Source organism: Dromaius novaehollandiae, chromosome 1 (genome assembly GCF_036370855.1).
Source record: "Dromaius novaehollandiae isolate bDroNov1 chromosome 1, bDroNov1.hap1, whole genome shotgun sequence".
NCBI lineage: Eukaryota > Metazoa > Chordata > Aves > Casuariiformes > Dromaiidae > Dromaius > Dromaius novaehollandiae.
Window position 1 is genome coordinate 89,380,083 of NC_088098.1, and position 15,655 is coordinate 89,395,737.

Sequence of the window (15,655 nt, forward strand, 5' to 3'; positions counted from 1 at the left end):
ACCACAGAGATAGTGTAAAGGAAAGGACTCGGAGAAGAAGGGGGAAGAGAGATCGTGTGTGTGCACATACATGCAGGTGTGTATGCAATGACTTACATAGTGAGGCCCTAACACTTTCAGGACTTCTACTGCCATTGTAACAGAAAGACAATATGAAAAGTAAATATATAAATCTAAAGGAACAACAAAGAGAAATCTGAAGTCTCTAAGCCTCTGCTTGCCAAAGCCAGGGGGGTTATCCATAGAAGAATCATTCTATATCTATATGTATTGTCCATAGTTTCTCTGAGTATCTGCTTTCACTATTGGTCATTTTCAGACAGTGAGTATGGGGTTGAATGGACCTTCAGCTTGATATTTTATGTCTGTTCTTTATATTCTGTGTAATTGTGAAGAGTGAGGGGATGTTCCCCCCAAAATGGGAAAATGAAATGAATATACTGAAATGTTGTGTTCTCATCAGAATCAAGCTATTATTTATCATCTAGAAAATGCAAGGAAGACAATTGAAGTGTCTGTTCCAGTGGCATTTGCTATGGACAGCTCCAAAGAAGATACTCCTTCCCCTGCCAGTGTGACCAGTATAAGAAGGTAAATGATTTACTACTTTACTGATTTATTTTTGTAGTGGTTCAGGTGCATATGTAGCAGCAATGGCAAAGAATTTTAACACAATGGAAAAACTGCCATGTCTTTCTTTGGCTTCACCAACTTTCCCTGGCTTCATCACAGTCTAATCTGAAGAGATGGAACAAAGGTCCGATAGCTTCTTCGCAACTTCCATTATTTATATTTAAAACACCTGCAATTTCACATAACACAGATCACATGAGTTGTTGGAGACCATTGATAAAGGGTACTAGATCAGAATGTGAGACATATATCTAAGAGTCAATCCCAGTTTTCATTTTTTTCAATCTCATCTTGAATGTCTACAGATCTGCAGGTTCCTCTAGCAAGTCTTGTTCACCCCTAAGTGCCACTTCAGAAAGCATGAAATTAAGTCCTGTCAGTCAAAGGCCAAAGGTAAGACTGAAAAATCTTCAATCAGAAGACTCAGTTGCTATGTCATACTTATATAAAGAGAAAGCTAGACAGGTAAAGGAAGAGAGGGACCTCTGTCCTACCATAAATACACTGAGCTAACAGTAATCAATTCATACCATTATGTATTCTGGACAGTTGGTAAGGGGAGGCCTGAGTGCTAGGGACATTAGTTTGCTGCCAGAGAGCTGTAATTTACAAGTGAATAATCCTGTAACTACGTTTCTACTGTGGCAGCTGTGTGTGTAATGACTGGGAACCTCTGGCAGTCTTTCACTGGTGGCTCTGGAGAATTTCAAGTAAATGTGATGATGCACTAGTAGAGCTACGTATAAGAGACAAGCAAGCTATTGCTTACCTAACCGTTGCACAAGGCAGTTGCTGAAGGATAAATAAATCCAAACATAAAGTAAGATCAGTACTCTAGATTTCTGATACCTGCTTGTCCAAGAGAAGGACAGACTACACTAAAATGCCTTTATTGTACTAATGCTGCCTTTTTTTTGATGTTTAAAATAACCTAAGTTAGGCGTGATAAAGAGAAACAAAGTTAATGACCAAATCTCCCTATCTTGATACAGAAGTAAATGTGTACTTAAGCTAGGTGTCTAAATTAGATGGTGTTCCTGCCTCCATCGTGCTTATGGCAGACGGTTGCTATGTATCAGGGAACTGGGTAATCGTACAAAAGCCAGCACTAGCTAGTAAGTCTGGGGAGTTTACAATGTATGAGTTTCAGCTTGTTTCCTCTCTCTAGCAGGTGGAGAAGCAAAAGGAAGAAGGTTGGTTTGCATTGTCAATGCATATTATGTAAAGGAAGCTGCACTCAAGTCCTATTTTATTTTCGAAATTTTCTCATGAACCACAATTAGATCACTGTATTCCCCTCTCCACATGTACCATGTAACTCTGAAGTGCCTTCGTGTCAGTGCCATTAGTATAAAAAGGTCTGTACAATTATTGTATTTGTGCCAAGTATCTATCTGATATCCATATTAGATATTGCTGGAGAAAGGAAGGTCTAAAAAGAACAAGAAAAACTGAGATGATGGAATGTACATACATTCAAAAGCAGCCTGGAGATTTGGAAGCTAGTCTGTTCCTGCTGGATAAGAACTTGCATCAGAAATAACTTGTTCCTTCTGTCTTTACAGTTTCCCAAAAATCCAAGGAGCATTGTGTTGTCAGTGTAGTTAACGTACCAGGGACTGCATCCAGACTTGTGGATTGCTTTTTAAACTTTTATTAATTTTTTTTAATAATAAACTTAAAGTGGCTATGTGAAGTTGACATCAGAATCTCTATTTGCTATGTGCTAAAGTATAGTCTCTGATAAAATAAAAGCTATGTGATATGAGTTCAGCTGTGTTAAACTATTCTGTATTATGGCTGTGTATATAATACTCTAATGTCATGTTTGCTGCATATTATTTTTATGTGACTTTTTAAAGTAGCAATCATTTTAATACTAGTGATTAACAATAAAATCTAGGACATTCAGGAAATGCTCGTATATCTGTTCCTTACATTGTAGTAAACCTGGGCAAAACCCTCTGTATTGGAGACAAAAATTCCGCAAGACTGAAAACTGGATTTTGAGTGAAGCTGTTTTGAGAAGTGAAGTTGTTGAGATTTTGAGTGATGCTGTTTTAATCTTTTTTTAATAACTGTTAAATCCCCTAGGATTGACAACCTAAAAGATATTTAGGAGAGGTGATAAAAAGGGGCCAGCCCATATCCTTTCAATCCTTTCAGTTTTAAGAGACTGAAGATAAGATACTTCTCTAGAAAATGTTTTTTTGTTTTGTTTTGTTTTGTTTTTAAACAGATTTCCTAAACCTCAAAAATGTTAGATTCAAAAGGGGAGCTGTTCAAATGCTTATTGAAATCTCTGCAATTTATTTTTCCAGGGTTAACTTTGGGAAGTGAACAAAGCTCATAGTCCTGTATTTTGTTAGTTAACATTTAAAATTGCTTGGAAGAAATCCCCCAATTCATGAAGAGACAGGAATGCCAAAGGTGGGATGGGCTACATAAACACAGTGCCCCCACACTAATACTACTACTTCGGACTTCCTCCAAACTATTGGTATGCTATAAACGTTCCATAACTACGGGAAAAAAAATGAATTATTTTCTTCCTAATTCATTTAGTCTGAGATTTTCTTTTGGAATATAGAATTGGAATTAACCTTCTGAGTGACGATCTGGTTTCCTTAAATTGGAAGCGGCTCTGTTATCCCATTTATAAGCTGAGGTGTCTGTCTTTCATACAGGTCTTAAAAAAGCCACTGAGATTAGAAATGTTGCTGGGTTTTCATTGTTAAGAATAAAAACAAATCCTAGTTTCCTTGAAATCAGTAACTGAACTCAGGTTCAGGAGGACTGCTGATTTGCTTTGGAGTCAGGACTAGTGAAGGACTTGTCCACTCTGCAAAACGGTGTGTGTGGCGCAGAGCCCCCAGCTTGGGCCCATTCAAAGCAGCAGACCATGCAGAGCTACAACCTGGATCCCAAAAGCTCCGTAGCTGCGTTAGTGAAGAATTGCACTCAACTCAGCACAGCTAAGGCACTCCATTGCATACATGTGGCTACTCTGGTGCCAGAGTTCACTTGCAACATGGGCTAAATGTGTGTGCTGGTTTCAGCAGGCAGGAAAGTCTTACTGGATGTCTCAAGTCACCTCCCCACAAACTCCTCTGCATCCTATGACCAGAGGTAAGCAGCCTCCTACTGTTCAGGCACAGGTCAGTTGGTATTTTGTGGTTAGAAATTAGCTGCAGCTGAGATTTAGTGGAAGTGTGTTTGCTGGAACTGTACGATAGTGTAAGGCTGAAGGCGATTGCTGAGAAACTGTGTTGCTGTTTGGGTTTTTTTTGTTTGTTCTAGAACAAACAACAAAGTGTAGCTGTCACCCCTAGTAATACATCTTACTTTTAACAGACTATCTGCTGAAGGGGAAAGTTTTAGGGCTTCATTTGATTTTTGTTGTTACTGGGTGCTTTTTTTTTGTTTGTTTGTTAAATTGTAGAAAGTCTGGAATCATCTAGTCATAGTGTTGTCAGTGCAGTATCTTTTTTTGCCAATGATTTTTTGATTTTGCATGATAAACATTTTACTGCCTTGCTACCTTTTTTTTCCCAGTCCTTTCATGTTTCTGCTTTTTTGTCTTAAATATCAGCAGAGGGACATTTGGCCACAGACCACAGTAAGCACAAAAATAAGAGCAGGTAGAGAGAAGACTTGCAGCCCTTGCTTTTCCTTGTTTTCTTAACAGCTGTATCAAATAGGAATTGGTTTCCATTTGAAAATGTTTCCTTGTGAAAGCATGGCAAAGTTTCCTATAAATATTCTGATTAGAAAACTCTGAACTAAAAATTCTATTGCAAGCAGAGTCATTGTTTTATTTTTGGAAATGGGAAAACTCTAGGGGTTTTTCTTGGGTTTTGGATTGTTTCCTCTTTCGCACTGATCAGCTCTTTTGTAGCTACATGAAGGAGTCTCTGTGCAAGTGTGTTGCCTTGTTTGGGTTTTGTGTTTGAAATATTACATAGTTGTCTTTTAAAAAAAAAAAAAAAAAAAAAAGACATGACAAGAGCAGTGTGGGTAAAGCTGAAGGTAAGGCACAGAGGGATGAAATCCAGAAACAGATCTTGGTTTCTGTTTTCAGTTTATACCCACTTGTTCCAATTTCTTGAAAATTGAAAATTTTAAAGGTCAGACATTTTTGATCTTTATTTCATGTTAGGCTTTAGGAAGGCATAGAAAGACCATAAGCACTTTTTTAAACTGAAAAAATCTCAAATGAGAATATTTCCCTTTAAAAACTTTAGCAATACAGAATTGCCAACTCTATTAAGAAGGCAGTCTGTCACTGTTAATTCATGTTGTCTAAGTGGGTAAGATTTCTGATAAAAATAGTGATGTAGCCCTTTAGGTCTGACATGGCAGAGATTGTTGCTGAGATACCTTACCCTTTTTAGCTGTGGAATGTAAATAAGGACGAGTCTTCCCACAGCCCGAAGAACCTGTGTGATGACAACATAGAGAGGGGTAGACAGCCATGAGGATGATAACAAAACAAGGCCTAATTTAAGAATGCTTTTATGCTCTTACCAAAAGGGAGAGGAAAGCGAAGAACTCTATATGCTGAGAATATTTTGCTAGTGAGAGATGCTTAATTCATTAATAAAAAATTGCTGCTTTATTTATCTTCAAAAAAAAAATTGTATTGAAAAAAGTTGAGGCTGAAATTTTCAGTGTGATGGATTTTTAAATGCCTGAGGCTAGCTGAATCCCAGGGGATCTGAGTGCTTTGCTTTTGCTTAAGTTTGAAATGTTATCTGTGACTTGTTTCTCTGAGGGTGCAAGACATAAGGAGTTTTACATAATAAGGAAAAAATCGGGCACACAGTTTTAGGGATGCTCCTCCTGAGAGCCTAAATAAAGTAGCTGGATACTCAGATCAGCAGCTGTGACATACATATGCTGCTTTGCAATTTCTGTAGTACAAGATATGAATGTTCTATTGCAGTATTGACATTTGATCATACTGAAGGCAAACAATCTTGTTTTTCAGAGGTTTGTCAATGCATTTCTGCAGGTACAATTTATTTTTTGCCTTTGAATGAAAATACAGTCACAACTGTCAAGGCTACATGAAGAATTCCATGCAGCAGTACAACTCCTGTGTCTCTGTAAGTCTAGTCCATGCACAAACCCTTGCTGAACCTTACATGGTATGAACAATGCTTTGTTCAAGCATTCAGATGTATACTTTGAGCCTGCCAGGGATAAATCTATGCCTCCGGGGATGGACAGATGAAGTTTAAAAGCAGATCCACTGGATGAAAAATATTCATTTTAATGTGTCTGAAACATGCTTCCCAGCCATCTTGTTTTGGTTGCAGCTATTTTATCTTGATCACTTCATTATGCATCTTATGGAGGTTTCTAAGCTTTTTTGTTGACCGGAGTAGGACAGGGATCCTAAGTGGTGAAAAGCGGGTGAAAGAGGTGAAAAGAAGAACTGGAAGGTGGACTCTGGCTTGCATGCTGTATCTGTCAAGAAAGCAAGGATATTTAAAACCTCTTGCATCTTATGTGCCTATCTACTTCCCAACTACTAGGGAACCTAAAATAATTTCAAGGCAAAGAGCTACAGAAGCATGATGTAAAACTCTGCCGACAGCAGCCCTGTTTTGCGTGTGGCAGACTATTTGCTGGCACTGTCTTCCAAAGCAACAGTAGAGATGTTAATACTTGAAAATGAGAAACAAGATGGGGGGGGGGGGGGGAGGGCACGCATGGCCTATCGGCTAGGACAAACAGCTTCAGAGCAAACTGCTACATGCAGTCAGTCAGGCGCTCTGCCTTCCAAGGATGCTCCTGCCTTTGTTTTGTTGGAGCTCTGCTCCTCTCCCCCACTTCCACCACAACCAGCAGTGATGGCTTTGCTGAGCAGAGCTCAGGGGAGTGCCTCAAAGCTGTGAAATCTTTGTTCTGGGCATGTCATCCAGCTCTTTTTCCTAAGGTGTTGTGCTGCATAACATGTGCACTACATTTTGCTGCAGTACATTACTGATTGAATTCTTAGGGTAAACTTAGGGTGTCCAAGCAGGGCAGCATGGATAGCTCTGTGAATGTGTTTTCTTTGCATGGAGAATAGTTAATTACGAGGAAGGTGAAGAGTGCAGATGCTAGCACGGCTACCTGTTCCATGGGCTGTTCTGGGTCTGCAAAACCCTGAACATGAGATAAATGGAACAAACCCAGATATGGACCTTTGGGACATGGGGTGGCAGGAAAGAGATCTTAGAGAAAACAAGGAAGTGCAGGCTGGTTGGGAGGCATTTAGCTACCATAGCCCCATCTGTGCTGTCTTGGAACTGCAGCTGTGTGCCAGAGCAGTCGTTTTGGGAAGAGGCAGGGGAATCATTTTTCATGTAGTAAACTGATGTTGGGAAACTGGATAGTATATTACAGTTTGGAGGAGCTGCCCTTTGCCTGATGCATATTTAGCATTCTACGTAGTGTTTGTTATTCAGAGAACCTGAGAGAGTCACAAAGGTTTTCTTATCCCCTTTTTCAGCTGGGGAGACGGGCACAGAGCAAGCTGTGGAAAATTCCAATTTTCCTAGTTCCAGCCTCACCACTGGAGCACACTTGGACTGGGCTGATTGCAGAGAGAGTGCGCCCCAGCGCTGTGAGAGACATGTATCTTACTAGATACAAGACTGAGGAGTCCTGGGTCACCTATGCTCTTAGCAGTGTAAGTTTTGATCAGTGAAATCCTCGTGATATTTATGTTTCTGCTGTTCAGATATGCACACATCCACCCCCATCCTAACAGCTCTCTGGTGTTTGGCCCTGCGCCATAGCAAGATTCATAAGCCTGTTGTTCTTTTGTCTCTTCTTTCTGTGTCCCTTGAACTTACTGGAGGGGGCTTTGTGCAACACAGAAGAGGAGCCCAGTAGTCTGAAGAGAATTTGTCTCTTTCTAGTATGAACAGGCCAATTTAAGTATTAATATATATTTTTTCCATATTTCAATTCTTAGACATTTAAGTAAATGTATTAAGGGTCTCAGGAGCACAGAAAACAGGTAATTCTAAGCTTTCACTTCAGCTCATCGGTCCTTTGGGAGACTGGTAGGAAGACAGGAGATAGACATGAAAAGGCAGCACAAAAAAAGAGCAAAACTCCAGATTATAGCTGTGGCCCTTATAACGCTGCAGCTCGTGAAAGATAGCGAAACAACAAATAGTAAGACTTCCAGTGCTGGGTGGGGTAGAGTTGGGTTGAACAGCTGCCAAGCCTTGTGTTTCCTCCCCTTCCTGAGGCTGTGGACTGCAGTTACTTCGTTAATAACAATTAGTCACGAACTCCAGTCTAGCCCTGTCATCTTGAGAATTTCTGGGTGCAGCTGAGCACTAAAGAGGAAAAGGGCTAGCGCCTCTCCTGTAGGCATGCCTAGTAAGCATGCCAGTTCTGATTGGACATGGTTTCAGTGGAGCCTAATGTTTAACAGAAAAAGACCCTTGTCTCTGACAGAGCCCCTCTTTACCTCCTCTGTAGTACCCTGCACAGGCATCTGGCCAGGGTGAGTTTCTGAGGTAGGAATACAGTGAGGTGCTTAGGAAGAGCCATCCTAGAGCAGAGAGGTGATCCAAGACAGCCTAAATTCTTGCTGTGATTCCTGAGTAAAAAACCTCTATGCTCATCTTCCTTCCTCCATCTTGTTTTCAGTTCAGCAGAAGGTCTAAATGGCAACTGAGTGAGGAAAATAAAGAGTTTTGTGTTGCTGCTGCCCTTTGCTGTGTGGCTTTCTGGACAACAAAACAAGCAGGAGTAGGTGCAATGCATTAAGAGAGACAGAGGAAAGGAGTTGTATGAATGTGAGCACAGGAGCTTGGGGACAACTCAGGCAAATCAGGAAGCAGGAGAGTTATGCTGTATACAGATGCACACACCCCAACTCAGGGGTTTATGCCAGTTAACAAATGTGATGAACAAGTCAGCCTGCTATGCACAAGCACATCAGCCTGTACCAGTCTGGAGGAAAAATAAATAAATAAATAAAAAGAGTGACTCTTCTCCCATTAGCTTGACATTGACTCCTACCAGTAGCTAATCTTCCTTTACTCATTGTATTTTCCTTCATGCAGCCAGCTTATATATATATGTGTGTGTATATATATAAGTACATAGTCTAGGCTTGCATGAATATATACATAAAGCTTTGTCAGATCTCACACTGAGCACAAATCTCATGTAAGTGGGTTTTCAATTCTCACTGCCCTACAGTGAGACCAGGATTTTGTTCATAATGCTCTGATGCCCTTTCCCCTCTGCACACACACAGGCAGTGCTTGGTCTGTTGGGCCATGGAGGAGGCAAGAGGCAATGGCAGGGTGCTGCAATTGGGGATGTGATACTGGTGCTGGGATGATGTCTCAAAGTAACATCACTAGAAGGCACATTCTGTTACGACATGCTCACCACTCTACTGCAGGATTTGTTTTCCCCACGCGCACCTCAATCATATGATCTATAGTTGCTTTGTGAGCAGTGGAATGAATTCAGCCTGCTTTTCTATGGATGGTGGCCCTGTTTTTCTTTTTGCCCCTGCCACCACCACAATACCTCCATCCCCACATAATATCCTACTGTAATATCCTCATGTCATCCTCATGGTCCCAACAGTGAAGGGAAGGAAGAATGGCTCTGTTGCCTTCTAAATGTAGGCTGTGACTTATTTACCAATGCTCTTCTGCTTGTAGGAACTCAGCTATCTTTGAGATCACCACCCATCTCAAATATGGCTGAAAGAGGAGGTTCGAAAGTTACAAAGGCCTGTCAGGCAGATCACATAAAACTTGTTTCCTTAGAAAACCGTGCTTGAAAAGAAATCCAATTTCATCCTCCCTTCAAAAAATGTAGGGAGGATTTAGGAAAGATTAAAAAGAGTATTTATAGCTGGCAAAAATCTGAAAGAGGCAGCAGGTGGCTTGAAAGCTGCAGGGAGGAGGGGGAAGCAAGAATGTCTGGTCAGAAGTCACAGTAAGGGCAAGTCTGAACAAAGGCAGTGTTGCTGGGTGTTGTAACTGCAGCTTCTCTTGTCTTCAAAGAGCCACTGCTGATTGAAAGGGATATTGCCTGACCACCTTGAACTCTGTGTTTCCTGTTGCAAATCATGAAGGCAAGAGACATCATGTTTTCTCTTCTGCTGTTTTCTTTCTGTGTTTTGTGCGTTACCTTGTGGTGTCTGTGCCTCTTCCATTAGTCAGTGAATGAAACAGCTAAGTGTGCTGTTTTGCTGCCTTCTTCCTTCACCTCTCCCAGGTCACACTGCAGTGGTTAAAGTTCATGCTTCTTTTCACTGGAGTGTGGGTTTGATGTGTGAAAGCAGCTTTAAGAATCGTAATTCACACTCCTGCATGAAAATGAAGTGTGTTGGGATTAGGTTAAGTAAGGTCACTTGAGCCTCAGTTTATTCCCTTAAGAACAACGCCAGCCAGAGATGAAAAGCTATTAAAAGATTTGCGAGAGGGAGACAGAGTGAGTTAGGCTGCCTCCAAAAATGCTGTGTAGAAAGTCTGTGAGAGCTTCCAGGACAGAAGTCCTTCCTTCTCCATTGTAGGCGGTGCCTCCAAGCATGTGGTCAGTGCTGCCTTTCTGCAGCAGCTGTCATGTTCCTCCATGGCATCAGCTTAGAGAAATTCTATCATGTGACACTTGCCTTGGGCAACCCTGTCGTGTGCCTTCTGGGCATGGCACAGCACAGCACAAAGGCAAGTTGGCACTTCTTTTTCCAAAGGCCAACTTGCTAATTGGAACTTGATTCTGCCATATTAGAGGGTGGTTCTACTCCTGTGACTCTGGCAGTAACTTGTATCACCTGGTAGACAAGAAAGAAAAAATGACAGTTGTGTGGCCCCACAGGTTATAAGGAATGGTTTGGTAACTACACTGCTCCAGAGTTAAAGGAGATGCAAACTCAACCCAGAAGTTTGGGTTGAGATGGGGAGATGTGAACTCAACCTAAGGCAGTTCACTCACAAGCCCTGGCTGGGTCCATCTGCACAACTGGACTGGACATTCAACAGGGAACTTTTAGAGCTTGACCCCAAAGACTGATGCTTGATTGCAACAGAAACAATCCAGAAAAGTGTGTAGGGTGTGGATCTGTGCCACAGTTTTCTTCATAACTAAGGCACACACAAAAACTGCATCTGAGACAATGTACATACAAAATCTGGAGCCGGGAGGAGGGTCTCCTTCACAGAAAGCACTTTGATGACATTTGCTTTATACTTTATACCCAACCGTGAACCTGTTCCAAGATCTAAACCTTGCTTCAGAGCCTGTGCTTAGGGGTGGGCTTGGATGAGCACTGGCATAAGGAGAGAGAGAAGGATCAATTCTGAGTTACTCTTAGTGGGCCTAAGCCTACTCCTACATCCTAGATTCTGCTTATGCATTCTTTGTTGAACTAGGGCTTTGTATTTTCTAGGTGAGGTTGATATAAACAGGAAGAGCAGTTAGCTGGGTGGCTGGGGAATAGACAACACAAAACAGTTTGCACAGAAACAAATAATGATGTTTCAAGTATTCGCAGCAGACCAGCAAACAGACTATGGTGTGCAGAGGGGTGTTTGGTGGCCCAAGGTGTTATAGTACAAGAGAAAATTGTCACTACTGGAGCTTTATGAACCAAGTAATTCTGAGTTCCTAGAGCTTAGCCTCCACAGTTTTCAAACCTCAGAGCATTTCAGTCACACTTCACTCCTGGCTGTTGAAGGGCTACAACACTAATGTGTCAAAAAATTTATGGGAAAACTATTATCTGTGCAAATGTTTGCAGGATCTGACCTGTTGTATTGTTGGTCCAGTCATTCATGCTAGTGCCTGGGAGATCATTATTCATTTCTGAGTGTGATGGACAAGCAATGGAAAAGACTGTCTAAAGTTATGGCACCATACAAAACACTTGTTTGTTTGTTGAGACAGAGTGATTATTTTTTGCTGTTTATGATTTTGTGCTGCTTTCTAGGACAAGCAAAAAGCTATAGAGCTTATGATTCAAGTTAAATCATGGAAAGTGTTGTTTTCAAAAGCCTTTGAAGAATGGAAGTAAAGGGCTCAACTTTCTTCCCAGCTTCTTCACTACTAAAACACGTGAAACAGTAGATTGTACATGCAAGGAAGAGAGGTGGGGTGAGCAAGATGGTGGTGTGCCAAGGTGTAACAGTGCAGTGCCACTGCTGCATTGGACTATGTTGAACCAAAGTATCTGGTAACCAGATGACCTGCACAGTCCCTGTTGTGGTGCATAGAAAGAAGAGTCTTTAAAATGCCTTGTCCTGGATTCCTGTCAGCAAAGCTGAGCACCTTGAGTGCTCTTCCCTCACTAGCAATAAATCCTGGTTGTTTGTAAGGAGTCTGACCTGATAGAGTCACTCAGGGATCAGGAGGGGAGAGGACAGTGTGAGCAAAAGGGGGGCTTAGAGTCAAAATCTTTCTATGGTGTGTCCTGGAGAGTCCTCCTGAAATACCTGAGAAATGTTGCAATCTGCCAGGCAGTCATGGAAGCAAAGGTTGAAAATAAGCTGTTCTCCCCAGGTCTCCTTTTAAAGCATACTTCTATACCTTTTTTCACCTCATTCCTCTATCTTCTCCTCTCTGATTCTGTCACCCACCTATGCTCTCTTTTCTCCTCTGCTGATGGTGAAACAAATCTTTCCCCCCTCCGGCTCTTCCACCCTCATTTCCCGATCTCAATTTGCCTAGCTTCCTTTCCACTTTCTCCAGCTCCTCACCTCAAGGTCCAGGCATAGTCTAGCACCACCTGCTTTCCAGAGTCTTTACCTTTCCCCCCCTCTGGCTGTCCGTTCCCTGCCCTGTCACCCCTTGCCCCTGCATCTGCCCCTTGGAAACCAAGAATCAATGCATGGCTTCTCTGAACGTTCAGAGAAGTCTCTGATACACAGTAGCTCTCAGGGCTGACAAATCTACAGTAAAGCTGGACTCACTCATCAATTGGGAAGCAGCCAACTGGCTGCTGTACTTCTCTTTACCTGTAAACTCTCCAAATAAGCCATTTCCTGCCATCCTCTCCTGTCATTAACCCAGTCCGTGGTACTTTGACAGGTATTCCATTTTCTGTCAACAAGATCTCTAATAACTTATTTCTGACCAAATTTCAGAGCTTCTTCTCTACCATCAGTCATCTTGACTTTTCTGCAAACCTAGGGACTGCAGGCCTGCTCCTTGCTGTGCTGTTCATTAGTGACTTTGGCTTTACTGCCTTGTTTGTATGTTATGGTAGAATACCCAGAAACAGAACAGAGTATATAGGGACAGGGAAGCATGAGACACCCATTCCTAATTTGATCTTTAGTTACACCCACACTACTCACAGAGAGAGAATGCATTTAGGGAAGAAACTTGAGATTTTTTTGTACATTATGTACAAAGGTTTGCCAATATTTCTTCAGAAAGCTATAAACAGAAAGCATCATAAAGTTCTCCCAAGAATGGGCTAATTAGCAGATACAATGGAAATACTAATCAAGAGTCCTTGAGGGGGAGGGGGAAGGAAAACATTTTATCTTTAATGTCTCTATTATCTTTAATGTCTCTATGTGATGATCCAGTGCTTGATGTTAGGAAACGAGCAGATAAACAGGAAAAAGAGGAAGGAGCTGGTAGGGGAGGTATGCTTTGGAAAGAACAGGTCACCCAGAGCAAAGTACTCTGAGCGACTCTGACAGACGTTTTTAACAATAGGAGCAGGAAAAAGATAGTTTGAAGAGGACTCTATTTCGAGTCAAATAGGTCAAATGTCTTTGAGTCTTGGGTCAAATGTAGAAGCTAATTAGCCAGCCATCAACACCTGTGAAACGTGGCAAAAGGAAATCATTATTGTTTAGCGTAATTTTAATGACACATTTCCATTGTTTCATTTTTGTAACTATGTTCCTATATTGCCAGTTGATGCTTAAGTTAAGGTGTTCTTTTTTGTCCTTGTATTTTGTCCAGTTACAGAGCAAACTGAGTAACCTGCGAAGTGAGAGGGCTTTCGAATCCAGCTCTTGCAATGTTTAGCAGCCCAATATGTTGCACCAGCATACATGTCTACTGAGTATACATACATGCCTACCGCAATTTGGGACTTGGTGCCATTGGGGCCTGTGTGAAAGCAGCTTCTTCCACTAACTAGTAATAGCTAAGACAGCAGCATTATGGGGAGAGTGACCAAAACCAAAGCACCAAGGGAGCTTGTACAAATCCTGCTCCTGTTTCTCAGACCATTGTGTTAGCATTTCTTTTGGCAGTTCTCTTTTTTTTCCTCTGAGAGTCTTGCAGGGTTCTTGTGACCGTTCTCTCTAGCCCATTTCATTGCAGATTCCTCTAGTTCTACAGAGGTTGCTGTTGCTGTGTACTGTTGACTCATGGATGCACAGCAGTGATCTGCCTAGTGATCCAACCCTGTCAGCCTCTGATCAACAGAGGTAGAACCTCAGATTTCTTCTGCAGTTGCCAACTCTGCCTCCTCTCACCTTCTCTCTGCAGTGATGGCAGATGCTGCCTTTCTCTAGGTAGCTTGCCTTTTCTGCACAAGAGCTACATTAGAATTCATCTCCCATATTCTCCCCACACCCATGCTTACAGCACCCTTTGTTATTTCTTCCACTAAAAAGATTAAAAGAACTATTATTTCCTCTCTGTCACAATGTCTAATGTCTTTATCAAACCGTCTGGTCTCATAGTTACTGTAACTTTTATCCTCTCTAATGCTCATGGCAACCACTTTACTCGCTAATAGTTAATCCAAAGAAGGTTACTAGAATTTATCTTTGCTTTCTGATCAGCTTCAAGGTTTTAAACACCTGACCATGACCTATAACATTGATTTCATATTACTACATAAGAGATACAAGGATTTGAGTGTATCACACAAAGAAATGATGTGTCAAGTCACTATGCATCGAAAAGGGTGTTAATGTCTGCTACAGAACAGGTATTTACAAATTGGTAGGATTAGATAAATCTGCACTCAGCAGCCTTAAAAGCTGAAGATCTTCCTTGTTTGTTGATTTTTAATACATCATAGGGCACTTAAAAAGAAATCCAGAAGCCTCAAACAGTGCTCATGTCATATTGCTATTCAGAAGGGTCAGCAGGATAAGAGACTTATGGGTTTAGGCAAGCTAATGGAAAAGCTGATAGGAAGTTTGGTCATTAAGGGTTGGATCTAGCACACTATAGAAATATAACTAGAGACAGTAAATGTGGTTTTATAGAAAAGACATTTTTTTTTTAAATCTGATTTCTTTGACACAATTCCAGATCAGACTGATACAAGCAATTGTGCAGGCATAATCAACTTCTGAGTAGTTTCATGTAGGACTTCATGATACTGTTTTCCAAACCTGTCTTCTACACTATCCATAATTCCCAGGTGAAGTGAATTAAGGAGAAACAGTTACCAGGCGACTGCCAAAGGCAGTCACAGATTGCAGTATTTCTACAGAAGATACCAGTTCTATGCTGTGCAGCAATTTCACCCCGTTATCGGAGGTAAAAACAAAGAGCTCATGATAACATCTTGCGGACCGGCAGCTGCTGCAGTTACGCAGAGCGATCTAGATCAGATGGTAAACCTCAAAGGCTGACATTTAAGAACTGGAAATGCAAAATCTACTTGTGGGGCAGGGAACTGTTTCCTAGATCACGACTTCTGAAAACACAGCCGGTGTCAGCGCAGGCAAGCAACCGAGCAAGCCCTTGGGTGCCTTGGACCGGGATGCAGAGGGAAGTGAGCAGTAACAGGGTTTTGTGGTTTTGGCGAGATCTTTGCTAGAGCATTCCATTTTGTGCTGGAGACCACGCTTTTAAGAAAAATGATGCAGCTGGTGCGTGGGCAGAAAAGAAGTCCTGAAAAAACGCCTCACGGCGAGCACATGGAGGCTAATCCACCAGCTTTATCCAACAGAACGGGGTTGGCAGAGGCCGGAGCGCGCCGGCCTGCGCCGGCCCGCGCCGGCCCGCACCGACCGCACCCGCCATCGCCCGTGGCAACGAGGCGGCTCCTCCCCAACGGCTG

The 15,655-nt window shown here is 41.9% G+C and overlaps 1 protein-coding gene across 6 annotated transcripts in view; it reads left to right on the forward strand.

Moving 5' to 3' along the window:
• SPICE1 (spindle and centriole associated protein 1) overlaps positions 1-2,549 on the forward strand; it is a 33,426-nt gene extending 30,877 nt beyond the window's left edge. For 5 of the 6 annotated variants that reach the window (XM_064519668.1, XM_064519662.1, XM_064519653.1 and 2 more), the window contains 3 exons: positions 489-591; positions 939-1,026; positions 1,802-2,549. In XM_064519668.1, the coding sequence (XP_064375738.1) occupies positions 489-591; positions 939-1,026; positions 1,802-1,858 (248 nt within the window). In that variant the 3' untranslated portion in view covers positions 1,859-2,549. The remainder of the gene's footprint in view (positions 1-488; positions 592-938; positions 1,027-1,801) is intronic. The other variant, XM_026103470.2, reaches the window with a different exon arrangement.
• The last annotated feature ends 13,106 nt before the right edge of the window (positions 2,550-15,655 follow it).